The 25,859-nt window shown below is 38.3% G+C and overlaps 1 protein-coding gene across 4 annotated transcripts in view; it reads right to left on the bottom strand.

Annotated features, from left to right (window-relative positions):
• Positions 1–2,764: 2,764 nt before the first annotated feature.
• LOC135216336 (ubiquitin-protein ligase E3B-like) overlaps positions 2,765–25,859 on the bottom strand; it is a 776,183-nt gene continuing 753,088 nt past the window's right edge. For all 4 annotated transcript variants that reach the window (XM_064251540.1, XM_064251539.1, XM_064251543.1 and 1 more), the window contains one exon: positions 2,765–3,265. In XM_064251540.1, the coding sequence (XP_064107610.1) occupies positions 3,081–3,265 (185 nt within the window). In that variant the 3' untranslated portion in view covers positions 2,765–3,080. The remainder of the gene's footprint in view (positions 3,266–25,859) is intronic.

The raw sequence follows: 25,859 nt of genomic DNA, 5'->3' as shown, positions 1-25,859 counted from the left end.
TGAAAATAGTCATTAACATGAATTTACACTGTGGGTTTCATGTTGCCATTTGTGATCTCATACACAGATCGGCAACATGGAGAACACGACGCTTCTACAACTAGGCAGGATGTAGTAAGAGTAACTTTAGTTCAGTTTCAAACTATTGTTCATGAATGTGGAGAGAAATGTTCCATTATTACATTTATTTTTGCTATTGCAATGCCAGCACTCCAGATGCGAGCCCAAAAATCACAAAAGTTTGATAACATTTTTATTTGTTCTGGTGCTTTTCACATCTCAGTGGCATACTTCACTCCACTAGGTTACATTTTGGATTCTTAAGGTTGTCCAGAGATTCTTTCCCTGCCTCTCTTTCTCAAGTAAGGTTATTAGTGAGCTGGAGAAACCAATGAACCCATTTACAATTCATGATGATACTCCATATTGCCTCAACACTGGGAAGGCTGTGTCTGACAGTGTGAAGGATGATCTTCTTTGAAAGACAAAGGCTCTACATGGCATCAGGAATTTGTAAATAAATGCAAAGATGATTCTGAAAGAGCAATAAAGGTTGACCTTGCTTTAGTGTTGTCTTATCCACTCACCCATCCCATTATCATTGTGCCACATCACTGATGACATAAGACCTGCAAGAGTACATTAATGGACAAGTTAGAGAGAATGGGAACAACAAATGACACAGCTGACAAGGTTGATGTGTACATCATTGATGGTATGTTCTTCCTTCATAATTTGAATCCACCTGCTACCTTTGGGGCTATGGCAATGACCATCCTCCAAGTACATGGTAATACAGACACTGTACATCTTATGTGTGTCACTTATCCTGTTGGTCCCACCATTAAAGACAGTGAGGAAGATTTTCGTGGACAGTCTGAGATTTCATACCGGGTCACATGCCCTTTACAGAAACGACCAAAAGATCTTAAAACTAGTTTGCACTGAACAAAATTTACAAGGGAGTTTTTGATGTTTATAAAGGATGAATGAAAGGGTACCAGCTGTACTTTTAGGTGGAGCATGAATGCTGACTCTAGTCAGAAGAAAATAGCATTGTGAGTAGGACTGAGATCCATGAGTTACAAATTACACATGACGAGGCTGATACATGCTCAATTTTCCATGTAAACTTTATTGCTGAAGGTCATCATGAAGGCAACCCAGTCACTGTCATCTGCAACAATGATACCAGTGTCTTTGTACTACTGTTTTACCATGCCAGATACTCTAGTGCAAAAATTTGGATCGATGCAGTGGTCAACTCCAAGAACACAAGATGAATGATAAATATTATAGATTTGGCCATTAAACTCACCAGTCCAATATGTGATGACCTGCCTAGGTTTCATGCACTGACTGCATGTGTCTATACGGCTTCATTCATGAGAAAAGCTAAGTGAAAACCTTTTGAAATAATTAAGAGCAATTACAGGTTTATTGCAGCCATTAGCTAACTTGGAGATTCAGATTTGACAGACAGATTTTTCAGCAGCAGTCAAAGAATATGTGTGCACTGTACCTATATGGAGTTTGCAACGTAATGAAGGCCAATGATGCCCAATTTCATCTACGAAGCTGTATGCACCCAATAAAGCAAAAGATCCACTAAAAAATCAAGGCTTTAGTTCCATGATGTATGCCAGCATACAACTAAGTATTTCAGCGACAACTGCCAAAAACAAACTTTGTAGTATAGATGGGGAAAAATTCCGAACCTGTAACATTTCAATCTAACAGACAGGGTTGGAAAGTTACAGGATCAAATGTTCCTGCCTACATTGCTTTTCAAGAAACCTTTAACAGGATGAATCGGAGGATGAAAATGATGATCAGAAGTGAAGTTCTTCCAATGAAGAGAGGACATTAATTGTGAATGAATCTGCATGATGTATGAGTGATGCAAGTAAATGCAGGTTTCCATTAGTAAAATTTTGTTGATATGTATATATCACTGATACTAGAGATTTAAAGGTTTTTCGCCAGCAATCTGGGTAACTCAGGTGCACATCTGACATTAGAAGTGTGAAAGCCCACATACTGGAAGATATCTGAATTATACATTGTTAGATTTAAGTTTATGTCGAAATAAAGGGTATTTCGGGTATTAATCACACTTCCTGTACAATTGCTGCAGGCATCAAATTTTTCCAAAAGCTGTCTATATGTCTCATTTATTGTAACTAATAAGGTTAAAAAGGAATTTGGCACCATCTTAGTTGTAAAATGAGGAGAAATGTCTCCGCATTGAAAATTTTAGGGCATATTGCGAAACCACTGACCTTTTTATCTCTGTTCCCTACATATTTAACTGAAATAGTACTGATATCAAAGAAATTTTTCTGTCCATAGAAATATTTAGAAGTACCGATATCCACTTTAAACTAAAAATGAGAGGAAATACAACAAAATTTTTCTTTCACCAGAGCCCAATATTTCGGAGTAACTTGGGAAGCTGCAGTTTGACCAAAAAAGGTTCGTAAAATCCAGACCCACCACTTTCAAAATGTAAGAGTTCCTGTTTTGAATATTCTTGTTTTGAATACTCTTTAAAGAAATACACATTACACATCTGGTCATTTCCGGGAAATAAATCTTGGTGGGTTTTTGGAATAACTGTGAAGTACCCGCTCAATACTAACCATATTTTGCATGGATTGTGAAGTTGCACAACAAAACTAATCCATTTTCCTTATGAACGCCATTCTTTCAAAACAATTAGTCAGCTCGTGATATATTACTGGCAATGGAATAAAAATCTCTGAACAATTAAAACTATTTCATATAATTTTCTAATAAATGTACATGGATTGTAAAACAAAGGAAAAGCATCACAGCACATTGGTATTCTGTACACAACTTGTATCATGATCTGATTTTATGCAGGTATCATGATTCATTCGTGAAATAAATGCCATAAAATGAGTTTAAGTAGTCCTTTGTAACTTAAGGTAACTATTAACATTAAATAAAATAAGGAATGCACCAATAACATATCATTAATTAGTAAATAAAATAATAGTCACAAATGTAAAGGCCTTATGAAAAAAACTAGTACAGCATAATCTAAGCTTAACATCCTAAGATAATTCAAACCCTGTATTGCTTGTAATGGCATATCTCAATTTTTCCCTAAGAGTACTTTTCTTTTGATAATTTGGTAATTTAAGTAAATTAAAACAAGTTGAAGAGGTAGGAAGACGATTTACTGGGTCCCGTTTTCTAATGGCAAAAAAGCCACGGATGACACTGCCAATGGTATCCCCTGTGATAGAAAAAAAAATGCAATTACTGAAAGTGAACCAAACAAAATTAGAAAAATAATAATGAAAGATTCATTTTTCTCTTCACAAAAATTTTCTTTGACACTCAGTTCACTACCAAAGATAAAACAAATAAGAAAACCAAATTCCTGCAGCTTCCAGCGGCCCTTTTTTATTTGTTAGATTACAAATCCATCCCTTCATGATAGATTAATTTAGCTTCAGAAAAATCTCCAGATAATTCACACAACAAGAAGAGTCTCCATTTCCACTTGGCTGGGTAAGAATCTGGGTTCCACAGTGCCTATGTTGGCAGACTGGTCATTCTTAGTATTTGGTGTTCCATTAATAATAATATAATAATAATAATCTTTATTTAGGCTCAGGGCCATATAGAGGTAATATACACAGCAGACAGTAATGTCTAATATTGAAATAATATCATAATAATTAAAATAATGATGATGATAAAAACAGAAGTATACAAATAACTTTCAGCTAGAAACCTTAGGTAGATACATACAGGGTTCAGGTACAGAATGCTATACTGTAAACAAAAGTGAAAAGGCACCCCTTAATAATAGTAACATATAAATTTTCATGATAAATTTATTTTATTTTAATACTTACAAATAAGCATTCAAACAAAAGAAGATCACTTGGCTGACCCAGAAGCAAATTCCTGAGATGTATGCTAGTACTGCTCCAGCCTTGTTTTTTTTTTTTTTTTTTTTTTTTTTTTTTTTTTTGCCATGTCCCTAAGTTAGGTTAGGACAAATTACTACCTCTACAGTAATTTTAGCGTGGGAAACATAATGGGATTATTTTCAAGAAAATTCTATGGTTAGTTTATATGATTTGGCATTCCGCTTTTTTCAAGGAAACATCCTGGTACTCGGTTACGTCTCGGAAAAATGCGTCCAGAAGACTGTCTAGTTCATCTGTTCTCCATCAGATGTGTTCGACTGTTTTAGCTCTTGTCAGAATTCTCCTTGGCAGCCCACTAAGTGTGGGGAGGCTGATGGGTGGGCTCTACTTTAACAGTAAGTATCCACTCAATAAATTTTATCATGGAAATTTACATTATGTAAGATGAATCTTACTACTGTTAAAGTTAGGTGACTCCCACATTAAGATAAAGGATGGTGGGTAGTGCAGCTAGACAAATTCTATTCAGCCAAACGAGCTAAGAGCTTGTATGAAACCCAAAACTTTCTTACCTGATCTGGAAACCTTCCTGGATAATATTGCTGCCAGAAGGTGGATTCCATTCAGGGTGCAAGGCTGTCATGTGTGCAGCCAAGGGCAGCCTTGTGGAGAAAACCCCTTCATCTTCAGTCAGAAAGAATAGGAATGGCATGATGGGACCCTTGTGGCTGGGTCTTAAAGTCCTAAAAACGACAGTCAACAACAACAAAAAAATACCTATGATATAAAGATATGATCCAATACAAGAAATGTATTTTCATGCCCCCCAGAAAATCAATAGCCGGGATTAAAAGAAAGAGTCTAAAAGTTTGCTCTTTAATGAAAGAGATTAATAATGAACTATAGGGACTTCAATCTCAAAAATCTCAACACCTCCTTAAGGTTTGGATCATTATACATATCCAATTACAAATGATGCACAACTGAGGAAAGCATGTACTATCTATATCCTCGGATAGCCATCTACAGAAAGATTCTTACTATATCTGAGATATTGAAAGAATTTGATGATGATGTCTATAAATGTACAGGTGCTGGAAATCCCTCAAGCACGACACCACGAGTAGTACACAAACTACTGCTTCTGCTACAAGGCCAAGGCTGTTGCTCGTCTCAATTTAAGGATAGATTTCCGAGATACTTTAGAAAACCCCTTTGCTTGGAGGAAAACAAGGAGGAGACAGTCGAGAGTCTCCAAGTTGTTAAGTGTAGCATGCAAAGGGTTAGGTGGAACCACATGGAACTCGGTTGTCAGAGTAGATCCTTCCTTTATGGAAGAATATGAATGAGATCCACTGAAAGCGCTGGAAGGTCTGAAAATCATTCTCTCTGAAGACACCACGGTGCTACTGGAGTCATTCTGCAATGGTTTGACTCCCGAAACATACTGAACACTTTCCTTATTACTGCAAAAGGGGAAAAGCATAAGTGTCTAGGTTGGACCAATCTTGAAGAAACAAGTCTCCTGCCCAAGTCTGAGGGTCCTGACATGAAGAACAATATGTACTCTGGTAGTTTTTTGTTCATTGATGTTGCAAATAATATGTACACTGGTAGTTTCTTGTTCATCGATGTTGCAAATAAGTCCACATGTGGTGCTCCCCACAGACTCCACAGTGACTGGGAGGCTTGCAGATGTAATGACCATTCTGTAGGTAGGACTTGACCTTTCCTGATTACTTGCTCCGTCAAAACATAGTTTCCCTGGAATGAACTGTGGAACCAAAACTATACTCCCGGCTTCTGCCCAAAGAAGCAACTTCTACACTATCAAACAATCGTTCTTGATTGCTTATGTGCAACTCCCTCTCTTGTACTGACCACATCCCAGACATCTGATGGCCTCCCTGGCGTGCTCCCCAGCCTGTCATTGAAGCATCTGAAAGCAAGGTTAGGTCTGGGCTCATTACCCCTAGGGACGACCCTGTCCCCAGACTCTGACAATCCTTCCATCATGCTAACGAAGACTTACTGGGACCGAAACTGAATAGGAGTCTGGCAGGGACTTCCTGTACCAAGTTTCTCTCAAGTAGAGTGAATTGGTCGCATCCGTAGCCTTGCTAACCTAACAAATTTTTCCATTGATGCCATGTGTCCCAACAGAGACAGCCATTGTCTTGCTGGAAGCTTCCTTAGGTGCTGAAATAAATTGTCTACTCTTTTCTCTGATGGAAAAGTCTGAAAACTGAGTCTATCCTCATCCCTAGATAGAGAATGGATGAGTTAGAATCAGAGCACACTTCTTAAAATTTATCAAGATGCCCAGCGATTGCGCTAGGCAAAGTAACAGATCCTTGACCCTCAGAATTTCATCGAAAGAGTTGGCCAACATTAACCAGTCATCTAAATAAAGTAGAATTCTTATCCTAAGATGTGACAATATCCCCTACCGGTGCTAAAATCCTCATGAATACCCGAGGTGCTGTATACAGGCCGAAGCAAAGAACGCTGAATTGAAATACCATCTTGGCAAAGACAAATCGCAGGAACATGTGTGACAGGATTTGTTGCAACATGGAAATAAGTGTATTGCAAGTCTACCAAAATCATCCGATCGTTCTTCTGATTGCCACTAAAACTTTGCTGAATGATTCCGTGGAGAATGGGGAAAAACGAATGAATGTGTTGAGTCTGACACATCCAGTACAGGCTGCCACACTCCAGATGCCTTTGGGACCAGAAAAAGACAGTTGTAAAACCCCAGCAAGTTTCCTAACACCTGTTCTATCACCTTCTTCTCTAGCAATGATACCCTCTTTCTGAAGTACATATAAGAAGTTTTTCCCACTGATGAAGATAAGATGGATAAGCAATTGGAGACAATGACAAAGGAGGAGACAAAAATTAATTTAACCTTCCTTCAGTACCTCCACCACCCTAAGTAGTGCTCCTAAATCTCTCCAAACATGCCAGAAGGCCTGCAGTAGCCACGCTGGAACCTGAGGGCATAAATCTTAATTTCTTTCTAAAAGCTTTAGAGGTTTTGCTTTTATTGAAGCCTGATACTTTAGAAAACCCCCTTAGCAGCCGAAGACGAGTCATGAGACGAGGAGGGACATATCTTCCTTGAAAGGCCAGAAGGAAAAAAAGAAGCAGGCCATTTATTGACTGCCTTAAAAGATTGCCAGATAAATTACCTATTTTCCTGTGTAGAAATATCCTCCCTCACTGCCTTAGAGACATCTTTTGAGTCAGAGAGACCTTAGATAAAGATAAGAGCATTATTGTTCTCTCATCTTCAAGACTGTGTTAGAAGAGCATAAGAACATTCACTTTTCAAAATAACCTTGTCCAGGCAAGCCAAAAATTCTATGGAGTCCTCCCAAGCTTTGATACCAGCTGCACTAGAAAGCCTTTAAGCTGGTGCAGAGAGGCAGCAATAGTACTAAGGGAAACTCAGCAAAAGACAAGAGTTCAATAATTCTAAACAAAGACTTGGACGAAGTCTCTGCATCTGCATTAGACCAAAGTACCTTGCCAGCTTCACAACAGCAGAATCAGTAACCATAGTAGGATGGGAAAGAGAAACATTAACAGAGTCAGAAGAACACTCTCCAATAGCAGAGAGGAAAAGCCAAGAAAGATTTAGAAAGGGACATGGAAGCAGACAAAATAGGTTCAACAATAGATTGAGTCAGCATAACTGAGTTGCAACAACTTGCTACAGGCATGTCATTATTGATAAAAATGATGATACCTACATTGTTACTCTTATCGGTTCTAGCAACCTCATAACTCACTTTGGAAAACAGCAAAGTCCAAAGACTGTGTGACTATTTACATTTACCAAAACAACCTTTCAATGAATGTATTACACGGGACTGAGACCATGCAAAAGGAGAGTAGGAGTCGGAGGGCACAGAATCCCATCACCATGAGAGCCGACCCAGTTCCCCGGCAGCGGACTGTTCCAATTGTCATGGGCCAGCCCTAGGCTTGGACTACATATGGGCGAGGGCAACGACACCTTACCTCTAAAGGGGGACGCAAAAATGATTGTACACTATGGGGGGACTCAGAACAATTCCTTATCATAAAGTCAATAAAACCTTTAACAGATTCTAAAATAAAGCTTACATCCTGTCTTAGTATCTTGATACACTTTTTCCTGACCCAAAAGGGGAGTGAAAGGTGGAGCTTAAGAGGAAATCTCAGTACTAGTTATAATATTAGGCCCAGCACAGGTAAAACCCATAGACTGAAGGCTCACCAGGAGGGGGAGAAAAATTTTATGACCTGACCTACCTAATTGTTTCTGTAATCTATCTGTTTCCCTTCTTTTTCTATATCTGACACTTTTGAGTATAAAGTCCTTACGCCAATCCCAGCATTCCTCACATCTAGTTCTAGATCACACTCTGTAACCCTGCAGCTGGTATAATAAGTATGTTGATCTACCTCAAATTTGGGTGTCTTGCTTACACAGTAATCATTACTGCATAAATTCATGTCACAGGTATTTGTTTTGCTTCTGATGGAAGACATCCGAAGAAAAGTAAAATTACCAAATTGTGACAGGAGCAAACAGTAAAAATGTACAAAATACCAACAATCACCTACACCCAATGACAGCAAGGAGAATTCTGACTAGAGCTAAAACATTCAAACAAACCTGGTGAAGAACAAGTGAACTAGTGTGTTCCAGATCAGCCATACAATCGTCTTCCTTTGTTTGAATGCTGACTTGCCTGTCAGTGCAGATATAAGCTAACTTTAACAGTAGGTAGGATTCATCTCAAATAAATCATTTTAATAATAGCAATATTAATAATACCAATATAGTTTCTGTAGATAATACTTAAAATAATTGCAATCATAGAGATTAAGTAATCAGTGCAACTGAAATTACTCCTGTGTGAAAAAAAGAAAATGTCAGTTATAGAACATAATTAACCGATCTTTCCCACTTAGATTTCTTACTGCTTCACTGTTTAGGATGTTTTGGATAAGCGAATTGCTGTTGTTTCCTAGTCTGGTGAGCAGACAGGACATTGTCTGCCTAACAATGAATTTTAAATCATCTCTGCGGTTATCTGTTAACATCAATAAATATATGGTGAGGCACCTCAGAAATATCACTGCAAGTGATACTTCTTATGGCCTCTCTGGTGTACTTCATCCAAAAGAAACACCCATAAATGCTATATTAGTAAGAGAGGAAAAAGCGGTTGCGAGTTGCACATAATTTACTTCGCCTTTGTTCTATGAGGCTGTATCATTCAGGTTGTCTGTGATGAAGTGACCCAGATGCAGAAATTGATGCAGGAATTCCAGATGATGATTTTCAAAGGAAATTTGTGATTCTTCCATATATTAATCCTTAAACGCCGAAGCGGTAAAATAAAAATTGTCTCCCGTGTGCCGGAGGTGTTTCGGAGTGAACACGGAAGCGGAAAAAAGTTTTTTTTCATAAAATCACAGCGCGCTTAGTTTTCAAGATTAAGAGTTCATTTTTGGCTCCTTTTTTTTCATTGGCTGAAGTTTAGTATGCAACCATCAGAAATGAAAAAAATTATCATTATCATATATAAATAATGCGATATATGATAGCGCGAAAACAAAATTTCATATATAATTGTATTCAAATCGCGCTGTGCGCAAAACGGTTAAAGGTAACAAGTTACTTTTTTTTTCGTTGTAATTTAAATTAAATTGCGATCAATTTGGTATATAACACATTGTAAAACGATAAAAGCAACACAGAGAAAATATTATCACAAAATAATGCATGAATTCGTAACGCACGGACGTAAACAAATATTTTTTTCAAAAATTCACCATAAATCTAAATATTGTCCTAGAGACTTCTAATTTCTTTCAAAATGAAGACAATTGATTGTATATTACTATACTGTAAGAGTATTAGCTTACAATTGCAGTTTTTGACCATATCTGACGAGTTAAAGTTGACCGAATGTAGAATTTTTTTTATATATTTTTTTATATGCAAATATTTCGGAAATTAGAAAAGCTACAACCTTCAAATATTTTTCGTTTTATTCTACATGAAATTGCACACATTTTTAATAGATAAAACTCTATGAAATGCCTAATATGAAACGGAGCAAATATTCCGAGAATGGGACGTACGCATTTCAGAGATTTGTGGCGGAGAATCCGCGCGCGGAGGGAAGGAAAGTTTTTTTTTTTTAATTCACCATAAATCTAAATATTGTGCTAGAGACTTCGAATTAGTTTCAAGATTAAGATAAATGACTGAATATTACTAGACTGTAAGAGTTTTAGCTTACAATTGCGTTTTTCGACCATTTCGGTAGAGTCAAAGTTGACCGAACATGGTTTTTTTTCCATTTATCATGATTTATATGCAAATATTTCAAAAATGAAAAAAGCTACAACCTTCAATTATTTTTTGTTGTATTCTAAATGAAATGCGCACATTTTCATATATAAAACTTTATGTAACGGCTAATTTAAAATGGTGTAAACATTACCACAATCGCACGTATGATTTTTCGGAAGAGTTACCGCGCGGACGTAAAGAAAATGTTATTTTTTTCATAAATTCACCATAAATCAAAATATCGTGCTAGAGACTTCCAATTTGTTGCAAAATGAAGGTAAATGATTGCATATTACTAGAATATAAGAGTTTTAGCTTACAATTGCGTTTTACGACCATTTCGGTAGAGTCAAAGTTGACCGAAGGTTGAAAATTTGTCACTTATCATTTTTTATATGAAAATATTTCAAAATTGATAAAAGCTAAAACCATGGGTTGTTTTTAGTTGTATTGTGCATGAAATTGCACACATTTCCATATATAAAAAAACTTTATGTAACGGCTAATTTTAAAATGGTGCAAACATTACCACAATCGCATGTATGATTTTTTTTCGGAAGAGTTACCGCGCGGACGCAAGGAAAAAGTTTTTTCATAAATTCACCATAAATCGAAATATTGTGCTAGAGACTTCCAATTAGTTGCAAAATTAAGGTAAATGATTGAATATTACTAAAGTATAAGAGTTTTAGCTTACAATTGCGTTTTTCGACCATTTCGGTAGAGTCAAAGTTGACCGAAGGTTGAAAATTTGGCACTTATCGTTATTTATATGAAAATATCTCAAAACTGATAAAAGCTACAATCATGAGTATTTTTTTGTTGTATTCTACATAACAATGCACACATATTCATATATAATACTCCATGTAACGGCTAATTTAAAATGGTACAAAAATTATGTGAAAGTGACGAAATAATTTCCGAGATGTGTCAAAGATACTTTTTAGTGCGGAAAGAAAGAAATTCGCGCTTGCGCGCCTGCGTAACGATTGTAAACAAAACAACACCTTGATCCGTGAACTCCCAGCATCCCCCAAGGCCCGTGATTCAAGAGATTTCGGCTGGTAGGCGTAAAAGTATTTTTCCACGAATTTTTAAAAAAACTTTTGTATGTAGACGTAAAATACGTCCAGTCGGCACCCGAGAGACAAAAAATGTCGACGTAAAATACGTCCAGTCGGCGTTAAAGGGTTATAAGCAATACTGGAAGCAGTGACACTCACTGGTCTTGATTTCTTTGTATAAAATGTCAAATTTCTCTGCATATCTGTGGGAAGTATCGACACCTTGTGCTGTTGGGGAAATTAGAACCATATAGTTGGAGCAACAAAGGCTGTTTGCTGTCATTTCACTGATAGTGCATCTGACTGGGTGTGAGTTCAAACTGTCATTCAATGCATATATACATATTAAATAGATTTGCAGAACCCATTTAGGGAGCCGAAGTTGTGCAACAACACATCACCCCATGTGACGTGGAATTGCTGTGTGGAGAACTAGCTATATAAAATGTCAATAGAATGTAAAGCTGCGCCTTTTTTGTGCAGCTTCAGGATGAGCTTCAGGTAGCTTACTCCGTCAAATGCTTTTCCCACATCTACAAAACACGGGAATACAGGAGAGGCTGATGATCAGTAATAGCACAGTGATTCTTTCAGGATTTAGATGCATGTGTCAGTTGAGTGGGTTGCTTTAAATCCGAACTGGTGTGTCCAAAAGGGTGAAGTCTCTCTAGAAGAACCAACTCAAATATATTTGATAAAATTTGAGTGATCACAATTGGGCGATAATTGCCAAAGTCAGCTACATCTTATAGCTTGTTTTTGATTAATGGTAATAAGTGAACTAAAAGTTGGGAGTCATTGGGTAGCAGAATTTTAAAGTTTCTGCAAGGAGACCATGCAGCTGAGAAATTCGTTATCAAGTAAGTTTTTTAAGGCATGGCAGTAATATGATCAGCAAAATTAAATTGAATTTTATCAAAAAGGAGTACTTCCCTTCAGGAGCCTTGTTTGCTTATGCAACTCAGGATAGTTTGTTTGTTTGTATGGTGTTTTTTACGTTGCATGGAACCAGTGGTTATTCAGAAACGGGACCAACAGCTTTATGTGACTTCTGAACCACGTCAAGAGTGAACTTCTATCACCAGATATATACTCTCTCGCCTATCAGTGGAATGCCAGCGTTTCTACCGAATTCATCCAAGCATGATCACAGCAGTGGAATGGAGTGCATTGGTGATGCTAGAGTGATCTACTCTAGTTGTAGGTTAGCATGGGGTTTGCCTCAAGGTCATTAACTACTGCTAAAGGTAGAGGAGAAGCCCCGCCAACATTTCAGTCTGCACTCCACTTTGCTTCCAACCACCAACTGCAAGTTGCTTTCCTTCTTTGTTTTTACTGAAATATATGCTGTTCATATGCTGTTTGTTATTTGATTTCATCTTACAAACTCCTAATTCACAACTGCTTGTGAAGAGAAAACCTGTAAACCTTAGATGCTGCCCAGGGAGGAACAGGCCTTCCAATTGGTTCCTCTCCTCTTATGAGGTTGACCTTCATACCCTATGTCTCATGTCATATGCATGATTGCAACCAATCAACCTTGTTCCGAGTGCTGGGTTTGGCTGTCTGAACAATGGATGAAGTTATCTGAGAAAAAGAAGTGAAAGAAGAATGTTTCTCCGGTGTCATCGGGGTGCAATAATCTGCCACTGACACCTTAGATTCTCTCTGGTTCCTTCTTGCACCCTGCTAAACTCCCACCTGTTGTTACCGCTCCCAAGAGAGCAGTTTCCCCTTTCACTGACTCCTGCTGCTTTGTTAGTAGAGAGCCACCAAGGGGAAGAAGACGACCAGCCTGGTTTCTCTCCAGTGGTTTCTTTTCACTCAGATGAGGAGTTCTCCTCACGAGTAATTGCCTCTCATAACCCTAATTTTGTTCCAGTTATTGTGGAGCCAGAGGAACTTAAGGGGTTGTGGCCCTTACTAGGCCTCCTGGGAGAGCCAAGTGTTTCTGAGTTAATTAATCACTTGAAGGCATCAAAAGGCCATCCAGTTACTGCACCTTCTGTCATAACGACTTTGATGATTACAGTATCCACTGGCTCAAGGGCCAACACTACAGTTCTAGTGCCTCCGCTTATTCCGTTGGTGATGTTCTCACAGGTGTTACCAAGTACTCGTCTTCCTTGGTGATGTCCTCATCCACATCCTACTGTCAAAGGCTGTCCTATGCCAGAAGAAGTCGAAGAGGATAAGCAGGAAGTCATCGTTTTCGTATTCATTTTCATTGTTGAGTGCTGTCACCTCTTCACCTCCTTCTTCCAAAGATAGCAGGTGAAAAGTTGCCTCGCCCATCCACAAATAGTCCTGCAGGGCTTCTAGCGGTCAGCCTTCTCCCACAGAGAATGTACTGGGTCTCTTGCTAGCAATACCCTGAGTACTGCTGCTTCCATTGTAAAGCACACAGGAACTCACCTTTCCAGGATGGAAAGGGTCCCCGGTCCATGGACCAGGGTCCCGCTGCCAGCATGGCCCAGTGAGAGAAAAAATTTGTCATGTTTCATATTTGAAGGTGATTAAAAGCATTTTAAATCTGAGAGAGAGAGAGAGAGAGAGAGAGAGAGAGAGAGAGAGAGAGAGAGAGAGAGAGAGAGAGAGAGAGAGAGAGAGAGAGAATGATTATTTCATTACAAGTTAATATTCTTTAATAAAATGTGATTTACATAATTGTGTTTATCAGTAAACATACTGCATTACCAGTTTACTCTAGGTTTCAACTAATGATGTATGATTGCCAAACTTAATTTCTATTATATTTTGGATGAGTAAGGATTCATAAAATTTCATATGCCATATTATATAAATACGGTATACATAACTCAATGTGATGCATACATGTACATATACACAAGCGCTTGAAATAGACATAGTACGTACACTGGTGGGTAAGAAAATTTCAGACTCAGCACAGCTGGTCACTTATACCGATATGGTACTTTGTAACTTGTCCAAGTCTTTCAGTCTGCTGGTGTATCAATTTCAAAATCAATTAATATGAAAAAACATAAAACCACCTTTTTTTACAATAAATAAAGTGAAAAAAATAACAAGAGACAGTTGGAGAGGACGAAGGCCCACCCAACCTCCCTCATCCAGCTTTCCTGGCACATCCACTCTCTGAGAACTTACCCAGGCTTACCCCCGACCCCATGCTGTGACACCAGTTTTAGTAGCCATGATCAATCCATTAAAGGCAATAAACAAAATGACGCAAGTGATATCTGTGTTTTCACACCAATAACAGATGTGAGAGTTCTCAAGAATTCTAATGCCTACCCACCCATACCCACCCAATCCCCTCCTTCTGAAACACTTATCCAAGTGTTCCAACTTCCAAAATACCCCTTTCTTACACCCAAGCAATCTTGCCAACCATCCGAACATCGTTTTTTAATTTCTACAAATTGTATATATATTCTACATATACATACAGTTCAGTTTTGCCGGGGACCTTGGGGCCCATAGAGTTTTGGATAAGTTGGAAGTGGATAATTAACAGACAATTGCAACTGTTGGTGACCAGGCTAATGCCAATGAATTCTCTTAACTGGTCTTATGGCTGGCTATGTGTCATAATGACAAACGTTATAAAACGTGATAGAGTATAAATTATCCTCAGTGAACGCTAATACCCAGTTTTCCTACTCCGTCAAAACCACAAGAAGAAGAAGTGGTTATGCACATATGCACCATCATATTGTTTACATAAGACCAAAATCCAATCAAGATGCCATTCCTTTCTGTTGGTCGATGTAGGATGATGCCATACCCAAAACCCATGTCTTTTCATGGGAAGGTTTTGAGGACTCAACAGCAACTACCAAGAATAGATTTTTCCTATGTCAAAACCTGTTTTTTGATAGCATAGTCGCTGTCTTGTCCTCAAGGAGCTTTACAAAGAAACTCACAGGTGACGAAAAGCCCTTGGATTCTAATCATAACAACCCAAAAACATTTTTGGCCTAGGGTCAAGCCACTAGTTCCAAAGCCCCAGTCTTTCATCCACATACCTTAAGGTTTAGCAGCAAAGAACAAGAAACTAAGTGCGTACTTACATTTTTTAGGGTGAAGTTCTGTGGTGACTTACCTAAGCATGCTAGGTATGGTTGCAGTATTGTCAAATCCTCCCCAGTTATAATTAGCATACTAGCCAGTTGGAAAGACCCGTGGTTTGCTGCTGTAGCACCTATGGGTCAAGAATATCCATGTCACCTACCGATACACAGTGTAGTCAAATTTGTTTTAGCCTGTGGAAAGTGCTGTCAGAGTGTAGAAAAAAAAACGGGCCTTTTGGGATGTCGGCCATGACCTCTAGGTTATCATTAACTGCATGAACTTTGCATAATGCTGGGCATAATGTTATGTCTGCTAATTCTAGTTTACTTTGAATAGATTTCCTTCTTAAAGGAGTCCCATTCTTGGCCAGGAATGACAGGCCACAGGACAATGAAAATTAATTGTCAGCTCTTTCCTTGATGTATTCTCCCTGTCTGCTAGAGCCCAGTTTGCTAATACTAGCTCCTAATGCTAATGCAATCAAGAATATTCCATACTGTAACTTGTGACTTGTGGTTGTCCCTGTCAAAGATACAAACCCATGGTTTGTATCAGGTCCAATGAATTGTGGGGCTGATCAAAGTTTAACCCCTTTTTCAGGGACCAAGTAATTGGAGCCCTTCTAGGGCGGATATTTGCAGTGCAAAGGACCGCAGAAGGGAAGTGACAACCACTATACTAGAGTAAAATAAAAAAATCATAAATCAATTATTATTTTAATGCTGCATTGTATTCCATGATTGCTATAACTGCAAGGCGTTTGTCTTCAAAAGGAATAAGAAATCTTAAAATTTGTTTCCCTAGAATGTTTTACTAGGCTCTCGGTATGGTTATAATGTAACTCTATGTTGCATACATACTGGTATTTCCAGATATATGAAGTCTGTAATTTTTGCACTAGATGCCTAGCAATGTTGGGCAGGTAATTTTCACTGTATAGATATTTAAGAAAATACACTCATGAAGGTCTTGGCTTAGAAAGGAGTATCCTTAAAACTACTTTCCCTCCTACTAACAAAGATAAAACAACGGACATTTTTGGAATTTATCTCTTCGCCCATTATTAAATTAATGAGAACCAATGCCTGTTTGGCCAGTTTGGGGCTATTAAGTAAGCTGTTCCTTAGTAGGTTAGGAGTTTTCTCAACAACCTTGAAATCTGGAACTATGGAGGAAAGGGTATATTGCCCTCCATTTGTTCCAGTCTTGTAAGAAGGTATCTCTTGCTGTTGCTTGACTGGCAGTTTGTGATTCTCATATGTGGCGAGCAGGTCCACTTACATTTGCGGAAGCATGTTGGCTACTTTCTGAAAGAGTGGTTGTCCAATTCCACTCTGTTGAGGTTGTCATTTTCCTTGATAGGGAGTCTACTATTACATCAAGACACTCTGTACGTAAGGGGTGAACAGCAGACAAGTACCACTTCCTTTCTTGCCCCATTGAAGGATAGCTAGTATTACCATATTGAGAGGAGGTGAGTATCATCCCGACCTCTTAATGTAGGACACTGCATTCTTGTTGTCTAGAACTAACTAAATGTCTCTCTTCTGGAGGTTTGAGAATTTTGAGACAAAAAGACAGCCATCAGCTCCGGGGAACTGATACGACAATTCTTTGGAGTAGCTGAACACTTCTCTGCCACCTGACACTCCTCCCAACCTGTCAACAAAGCGCATCTGTGTGTATTGTCATTCATACAGACTGAGGAATCAGGGTGACCTGTATTGCCAGAGATTCCTTCTGGTATCAAGGCTGAAGTATCTCTCTAACTTTTTCTATCACCAAGGGGAGAGGTCATTCTTGCATCTTGTTTGTTGCATGCAACTTCACATTCATTTGTTGTAATCCAAATATTGGATCTATTACAGATGCAAATTGCAACAAGCTCATCATACATTCTACTTGCTTTTTGGAAACTCTGAGCTATGCAACGCACATTTTGAGGGTTTACCTCATTCTGTTTTGAGTATGATGGGGAGAGACAACAAGCCTTGAAAACTATCCCAACATAGTTCCAGCTACTGAAAGTGTCTGCTGGGTGTGAGGTGAGATTTTGCCAATTTATCATGAAACCTTTTAACTATATTCAGCTGACCACTACTCTTAGTGTTTTTTAAGTACTTTTCTTGTGGGCTCCCAGATTGGCCAGTCATCTAGGTGGGCTACTATAATTGTATTTCTGATTTCTTGAAGCACTACTGTTACTAACTTTGTCAAGTCTTAGGGCAATGTTTAGCCCACATATCTTTCCATAACCGGAGTCTTAGGATGGGAAGGAAGGGAGCGAAGACAAGGATGTGCCCGTATGTATCTTTCAGATCTAAGAACAATTGAATGCACCAGTGGCAATGGTAGTTATTTGGAAAATATGTAAAATTGTGCTTGTTCAATGTTGGTAGGTCTAGGATCACTCTTCGTTTGGAGGAATCCTTTTTGGGGACACTAGAGATAAGTGCTGCTTAACAAATATCCGAATATTTCTCTATGGCTTCCATTAACAGGGACATTCTGCACGTAACATTCCAAAGAGGGGCCTGGTTTTTGGAAGAACCCCTTTACAGGAGCAGGAGGGGTGAGACTGTTCCCACCCCAGCCTGTTTAAAATTAGTGTTGTGTCCCCATAGGGAAGACTTCAATTGCCTGTGGTGTCACTGAAGTCGACCCCCAACCATACCATTTCCATTGGCATCCACCTTTGCCCTTGATAGTCATTCCATTTGTTGTTCTCCTACTTCCTATAAAAGGGTCTTTGGACCTTGTGAAAAAATTTTCTTGCTCTTGTTGTTGTCCTTTTACAATGCATCATCCCATCTGAACACCTACCTGTTCTTTGAGGAACAACCCTTTTGGGGCAACTGAAGGCTTACCTTTTTAAGCAAGCCTTTTTGAGCTGGGTAAGGGAGTGTTTTGGATTTTCGTTTCCTAAAATTCCCCTTTTTCCCAAAAGGAAGTAATCTCATACAATTCTCTTGGTTGGCTTGCTCGTTAAGTTCTTAACCAGAACAGACTCCTCAAAAGGTCCTTACAGAAAGGGTTATGATGTAATAATGAAGTTACATTGGTGAGTGACTTGCTGGAGCCGTCCAATGTTTTCATTTGCACTTTTATGTCCCATTCTAGCAAGCCATCGGATACTTGCCATAGGGTTCTCATAAGACAACAATTGTTTTTGAACATTTTAGAAGACTTTTGATGGAAACTTCCAGCAAAGTGGTAGAGGTTACAATACTAAAGATGTGGATCCTAGTACGAAATTCTGCTGAGGCTGTTGCCTCTGAGATTCTTCTTATTGGGGTCTTAAATTCCTGTGTAGCTATAAATAAAGGAGGCTTCTCATCTTCAGAAGGGAGTTGTAGTGTTGCACATTTTCCTTGGTCGAGTTTTCCGAAACTGGGTTGACTGATGCAAATGGTTTTAATTCTGCCATTATCTCTAGTCTTTTAATCACTACAAAATTCTGAAAATCTATCTTTACAAGATTAATAATTTTGAAAATGAAGGGACAAAAGGCTGGAACTCTGGTGAGCAAATTTGGTTCCAATAAATAGTGTCTTCTATAGCTTTAAATGTTACAGACACAAGTAAGAGGACTGTTTCTGTTAATGGTCTTTCACATGTACAGCTTGATCATAGTTTTTTTTCTCGATTAAATAAATATTTACTATACAGAGAGAAAATGCCCACTGATGCCTCTAACCAAGGTTCATAAGTATCATTAGGGATGAGTATTGGAGCCCCTTTCATGTTTTGATTTGAAGCTTTGTAATCAGAACTAACCAACAGAGGTTTGCAGTTGTAATTCCAACACTAGACGTTATTTAGGCAACATTTGCATCCCCTTTCACTTTTTGGTTGCATGAAACAGAACTTTTACAATATGGAGTGTACTGAACTAACTTAAATTCCTTTTCGGAATCATGCATCATGTTGCTCATTCATTGCTTAGGGATATTTCATACATATTTATACATGATTTTACACACAAGTCACTCCCTTCTCTTTCCATTATTCACATCTGGCTATTTTTGTTTCATCATTTAGGACGCATTTCTCACCCATAACAATTTCTTTGTTAAAATTTTACCGTATTTTAGAACATTTACAGATATATGTATTCCATTTTATCGATTTACAGACAGTTCAATTTACACAATCTCCCCCTTCTCTTTCCATTACTCACCTCTGTCTATTTACGTTTCATCATTTTACAAGGCTTTCTCACCCATAATTTCTTTGATAAAATTTACTTATTATTAGAACGTTTACATTCATATTTATTCCATTTTATACATTTACAAACATTTCTTTTTTGGTAAATTATCATCTGTATTCCGTCATGGTCTGTGTCCTAGGTGAAATGTGTTAGGATAGTATAATAACCTTTATTTTACGTTTCTTTAAGGGGGTCCAAGCCAGTCAGGTAACACATTTTACTAGGTTAGGTCTAGGTTAGGTAGGTTAGTATGCTAAGCTATATGTTAGTCTTTCTTTAAGTCTGTCTTTCTTTAAGGGGAGGTACGGGGGCTCCGCCTCAGGTCAGGCAACACATTCTACTAGGTTAGGTTAGGTTAGTATGCTAACCTATATGTTAGTCTTCCTTTAAGTTTGTCTTTCTTTAAAGGGGGGTTCTGCCGGTCAGGCAAAACGTTCTACTAGGTTAGGTTAGTATTTAACATATATTATGTTAGTCTTCCTTTAAGTTTGCCTTTCTTTGAGGGGGTTTATTTCTTTTGGGGGGGGGGGGGGGGGGGGGGGGGGGGGGGGGGGGGGGGGGGGGGGAGGGGGTTATGGGGGGGGGGGGGGGGGAGGGCAGAGTTCCCCTGGTCAGGTAGTACATCCTGTTAGGTTAGGTTAGGTTAGATTGATTAGGTTAGTATGCTAACCTATATGATGGTCTTTCTTTAAGGGAGCCCCCTGGTCAGGTAAAACATTCTACTAGGTTAGGTAGGTATGTTAACCTATATGTTAGTCTCCCTTCGAGTTTGTCTTTCTTTAACCGACAAAGTGCGGCGCATCACTAAAATCGATGCTTTACATGCAGCACAAGGACAACGTTGATATGATCGACGCTTTACTTTCAAATATTGCGGTAAATTTAGTCTCTTCCCTTAGCTCTGTTTCAGTGCCCTCAACAGTCTCACCAGCCATTCAGCTCACTCTTGAATATAAAAGATGCCAGATTTCTCTTAATCATAGATATCAAAATAGCATAATTGTAAACCTTCCATCAGCCCCAGGGGGCAGGACCTAGGAGGCTTTCATACGGTGAAGATACAACGTTCAAAAATTTATATAAATCTTTGTTTATATTGTAAATTTTGGTGATAATGGCTTTTGATGAAGATGCTTATTCTTTTCAATCAAATATTGATACAGAGACAGATAATTATAGTGACAGTGACGATAGTAATACTATTGGTTTAAAAGTTAATGAGCATATGTCAGTTAACATACACATATATTTACTGATTTAACCAATTAATAACTGCTGTACATATTTTGTAATTTTATAGGAGTTTCTTAAATAGCTAAGGAGTGATATTGTCATGAAAAAAATGTGAAATTGTCTCAGAATATACAGCATAAAACATTCCAAAACTAAAATGCATTTTTTTAAAAGAAAGTTTTCTTTCCAAAATATTTTCTTTTTAAATATCAATTTTCAAAATATCTTATACTACAGTGATACCCCGACATACGAAATTAATCCGTTCCGAGGCTGCCTTCGTAACCTGAGCTTTTCGTATCTTGAACCACATTTTACATGTAAATTGCCTAATTCGTTCCAAGCCCGACAAAAGCACCCCAGTAAATTTTATAATAAAGCTAAATTGACCAATAAACAATGAAATACAAGAATTTGGACCATTCAATACCTAACTTAATACGTACTACTAATATGGACTACATAGTACCTGTAAATAAAGTGTATTAGTGCACATGGTACACAAGAAATACTGTACGTACATACGTACGTATGTAGTAAAATGAGGAACCTTACCTTTCGAGTGAGGCTATCTCCGAAAGTGGCGACAGAGGAGGAGGGCAAACGGCAGAAAACTTGTTAGTACGTACACTTAACTTTACGAAACACATTAAAAAATGTCAGGAAACATAGACTAAACTTTACGGAACACATTAACAAAACCGTAACACTTTACAAAAAACTTGAAATTAATTTTTTTTAGTCTTTTTTTATTTTTACATTTTTTTTTACCACTTTCAACTTTCTGTTTTTTTGTAGTATCAATTGGATCTTCCGTTTTGCTTACTCCTACTAAAGGTCTCTTTAAAAAAATTAACTATCCAAGGAAGATTAATTCTGCCTACTTTTCACAATGTTCCTGAAATGACTCAGGCAAACGTCATCGAACTGTGCAAGCATACGACCTGTGTAAGCCTTTTCGGGGTGTCTCTTTTCTACAAATGATTGCACCTCATGAAAAGCAGCTAGAACATCCTTAATTTCTGCCGTTGTCATAGGGTCATCCTCCTCCTCCTCGCCACTGCTAGAGAACTCTTCTTGAACGACGTTATGTTGCATGGCCTCCAACTCCTTCAGGTCATCCGTTGTAAGCTCCTCTTGATGCTCCTCGAGAAGGTCATTGATGTCGTCCTCGTCGACGACCAGCCCCATGGACTTGCCAAGTGCAACGATCTCATCAAGATCTGGTTACAAAACAGTTTCAGGATCATCAACTTTTTCTGAATCTGCAGCAGCTTCGTCCACGTCGAATCCCTCGAAATCTCGGGCCAGAGTTTCCACCACGAAGAATTCAAGGTTCGCCTCAAAACCTCTTGCCAAGCTTGATCGATGAGTCAGATGCATATTACGATGTCGAAATGCTCCTTCCAAAATTCACGCAAGGTGAGGTTTGTGGTATCGGTGATGTCGAAACATCTCTTGAAAAGATGTTCCGTATACAGCTTCTTGAAGTTAAATATCACTTGCTGGTCCATGGGCTTGAGGAGAGGGGTGGTGTTAGGCAGAAGATAAAGAACCTTGATGAAAGAATACTCCGCTAGGATATCTTCCTTGAGGCCAGGAGGGTGAGCAGGGGCACTGTCCAACAACAGCAGACATTTCAGAGAGAGGCGCTTCTCTTCCAAGAATTTCTTCACTGTCGGGCTAAAACACAGATTTACCCACTCGGTGAACAAAAGTCTCGTTACCCAGGCTTTCGCATTAGCCCTCCACATCACTAGAAGCTTCTCCTTTAGCACTTTGTGGGCCTTGAAGGCTCGAGGAGTCTCCGAATGATACACAAGTAGGGGCTTCACCTTGCAATCCCCACTGGCGTTCAAACAAAGTGCGAGTGTAAGCCTGTCTTTCATAGGCTTATGCCCAGGTAGCTTCTTCTCTTCCTCCATGATGTACGTCCGATGAGGCATTTTTTCCAAAAAAGGCCAGTCTTATCACAGTTGAAGACTTTCTGAGAACTGTATCCTTCGTTGATCGTCATCTCGTCGAACGTCTTAATAAAGGCTTAGACTGCTTTCGTGTCCGAGCTGGCCGCCTCCCCATGCCACACCACCAAATGGATGCCAGTCCGTTTCCAAAATTTTTCAAACCACCCCCAAGAAGCCTTGAAGTCTGAGGTTGGTGTCGATGTCCCTTCTCCTCCGTCGTCTTCGGCATGGGCGATCAAATCACCAAAAATAGCGCTGACGTTGTGGGAGATTGCCGTCTCAGTTATCGTATCGCCAGCGATTTCTGTCTTTTATCCAGACAAGAAGCAGCCACTCCATCTTATCGTGCATGTGGCTCCTCTTATTGGACAAAATAGTCACGCCCTTGGAAGGTGTAGCTGCTTTGATGGCTTCCTTCTGCTTAAGGATGGTGCCTATCATCGACGGATTTCGGCCGTATTCCTTAGCGATCACACTCAACCGCATGCCAGCTTCATACTTTTTAATTATCTCCATCTTCGTCTCCATAGAAAGCATCCTCTTCTTTCCGTGAACTTCAGCAACTTTCTTGGGACCCATGACTACGTATACTGTACGTGATTAAGTTATGTAGTATATGTACTAAAGTTCTCACACAACACGATAAAGTAGTTAAACGAAATCACTAACACGAATTTACATTAATAAACGAAATCTTATATGTGAACGAACGAATTCTGCATGCGTACACAAACGCTGGTGCGAAGCAGTGGGCAAAGGACGCCTTTACGTAGAGCACGATGGGAGAGATGCTGACCAATAGGAGAGCAGGATCTTATGGTGGTGACTAGCATCAGGAACTAATGGAAGAGCGGGAGGATGGTGGAGAGTCTACTCAGTTGGCGGCGCGCAAGTTTTAAAATTGTTATCGGTGGTCCGGGCAAATCTCGGGACTTTACAACAACAAACTTTCGTAACCTGAATTATTTTTGTATGTAGAGCCAAAAAAATCTTCGTATTTGCTTTCATAACTTGAATTTTCTGTAGGCTGAGACTTTCGTATGTTGAGGTACCACTAGTAGAAAAACTGGGTATTAGTATTCACTGAGGATAATAGAAAGTGCCCTCTTATCCCAAGTCCATTTATACTCTACCTAGTGTTATAATGTTTATCGTTACGACACATACCCGGCCATAAGACCAATTAAGAGAATTCTTTGACATTAATCTGGTCACCATGACACTCTGGATAGACCATGGAAAGGGTACTCCTTGAGGACAAGACAGCAAGTATGCTATCAAAAATACATTAATTCACATAACTTAATATATGCAAAAATGGAGAACTTCCACTTATATTGATGTAAAGCAAGAATATATTAAAATACCAATTATGGATAGAATGATAAGATGTAATGGATATCTCATAAAATAACAAAGAGTAGGGCACCAAATCTAGTATATAGTATAACAAATAAAAATTCCTATAACTCGTGCACAATACAAAAAGGCATTATTTAGGAAGACAAATCTTAAGCGTTAACTTCTGTCCAACTTGTTGGACATAAAAATTAAAGAACATATATAGAAAAAGTTAAAAAAATAAGAGCCAAATTCAAAACTGAAAAACATAATTAAAAATTAACAAATCTTTCTGGAAAAAGTGTTAAGTAAGGAATTTACATTTTTTATGATGATGTGGTAATAAACTGACATGACTGTTTATGGTGAAAACTCACTCCCAATATTGAAGCAAAATCTGGAGTGCTACTTGAAACTGTGTTGGCGACCCATAGGCTTAGAAAACAATCAGCATGAGAGTAACTACCTACTCATGTATAGAAGACATCCTTGTATGAACAGTTGCTTTTAGCTATTCTGCTTTTTTGTCTATAAAACACAAGAGTAAATGTGTCTGGGAGCTTTAAATGTAGGCTGTTTCTGACTGATCGGTTTGTAACGAAACAGTAGTCATGCCATATATTCATATCCACTTTCTTGTTTTGTTAATAACATTAAATTCAATACATTCATCAAAATCCATTCAAATTCTGAAGACTTTCCATCATTCAAGATTTTCCTCAAAACTTGAGGACCCCAGAAGCAAAACAAAGTCAAACATCATCTTTAAAAAGTGGGGTAAAGTGCATTCAAAGTTTTATAAATTTTAAATACATAGTAATGTAACTTTGCTCATTTCTTTTGCAATTAAAAGCTGTTTTTTACAATTAAGGTTTTTGAACAGACACTTATCTTGCACTAAACCAAGTGTTGTGTGATTCAGGGTAGTGTTTCAATAGTAGCTGATGTTCTTTTTAAACGAGAAAAATGCAAATTCTGTATTGCAACCAAGGAAACTCAATAACTTTCTTATTAGTTACATAATAAATTGTTAATATTTTTCTAAATGAAAACTTCTCGTAAGACACTTATTAGTCAATAAACAGATTCGTTTCTAAAAACCATGAAAGTTAAATTATTTAGAATTTTTTGCCAACTTTGAACGCCAATAATCTTTAATATTTTCAATATGTCACTAATCTAAAAAGTAAAACAGTGAAAAGAGGGAGTTCAAGTGGTTGAACAGCAATATAAAGAGATGAATACAGGGATCTAAAGCTGGAGCTGAACAGTAATAGTACAGTAGTCAAGAGAGACAGGACAGCAAGGAAGCAGGAATGGAGGTATAGTCAATGATTCAGCTAGGGGCTGAAGAGATGCTGCAAACACCCTTAGTATTGCCTACAGTGCACCAATGCATTCATGGGTTAAAAGTATTAACTTTGATATATATCTTAGGAAGCTCATTCTATTTTAAAATGATGGTTTATTATAAGACACATGAAATAGAAAAAGATTTTAAAAATCTCTATAGATGTAAAAAGTCATATGAATATTGAATAAAAATTATGTAAAATCTGAAGTCAAATTATTTCAAGAGTTAGAAAATCATTGTTTTAAATTAAACATATTCATAGGCATATTTAAGAGTGTACACACTGTTTATCCTCAAAGGAGCTAGTACTCTCATGGTCCCACCAGGACTCTATCGTAATTCCTTTGAGGAAAAAC

This window comes from Macrobrachium nipponense, chromosome 6, assembly GCF_015104395.2.
Source record: "Macrobrachium nipponense isolate FS-2020 chromosome 6, ASM1510439v2, whole genome shotgun sequence".
NCBI classification, from domain to species: Eukaryota; Metazoa; Arthropoda; class Malacostraca; order Decapoda; family Palaemonidae; genus Macrobrachium; species Macrobrachium nipponense.
Note: the sequence above shows the minus strand (reverse complement) of the source record. Positions and strands in the feature narration are given on the sequence as shown.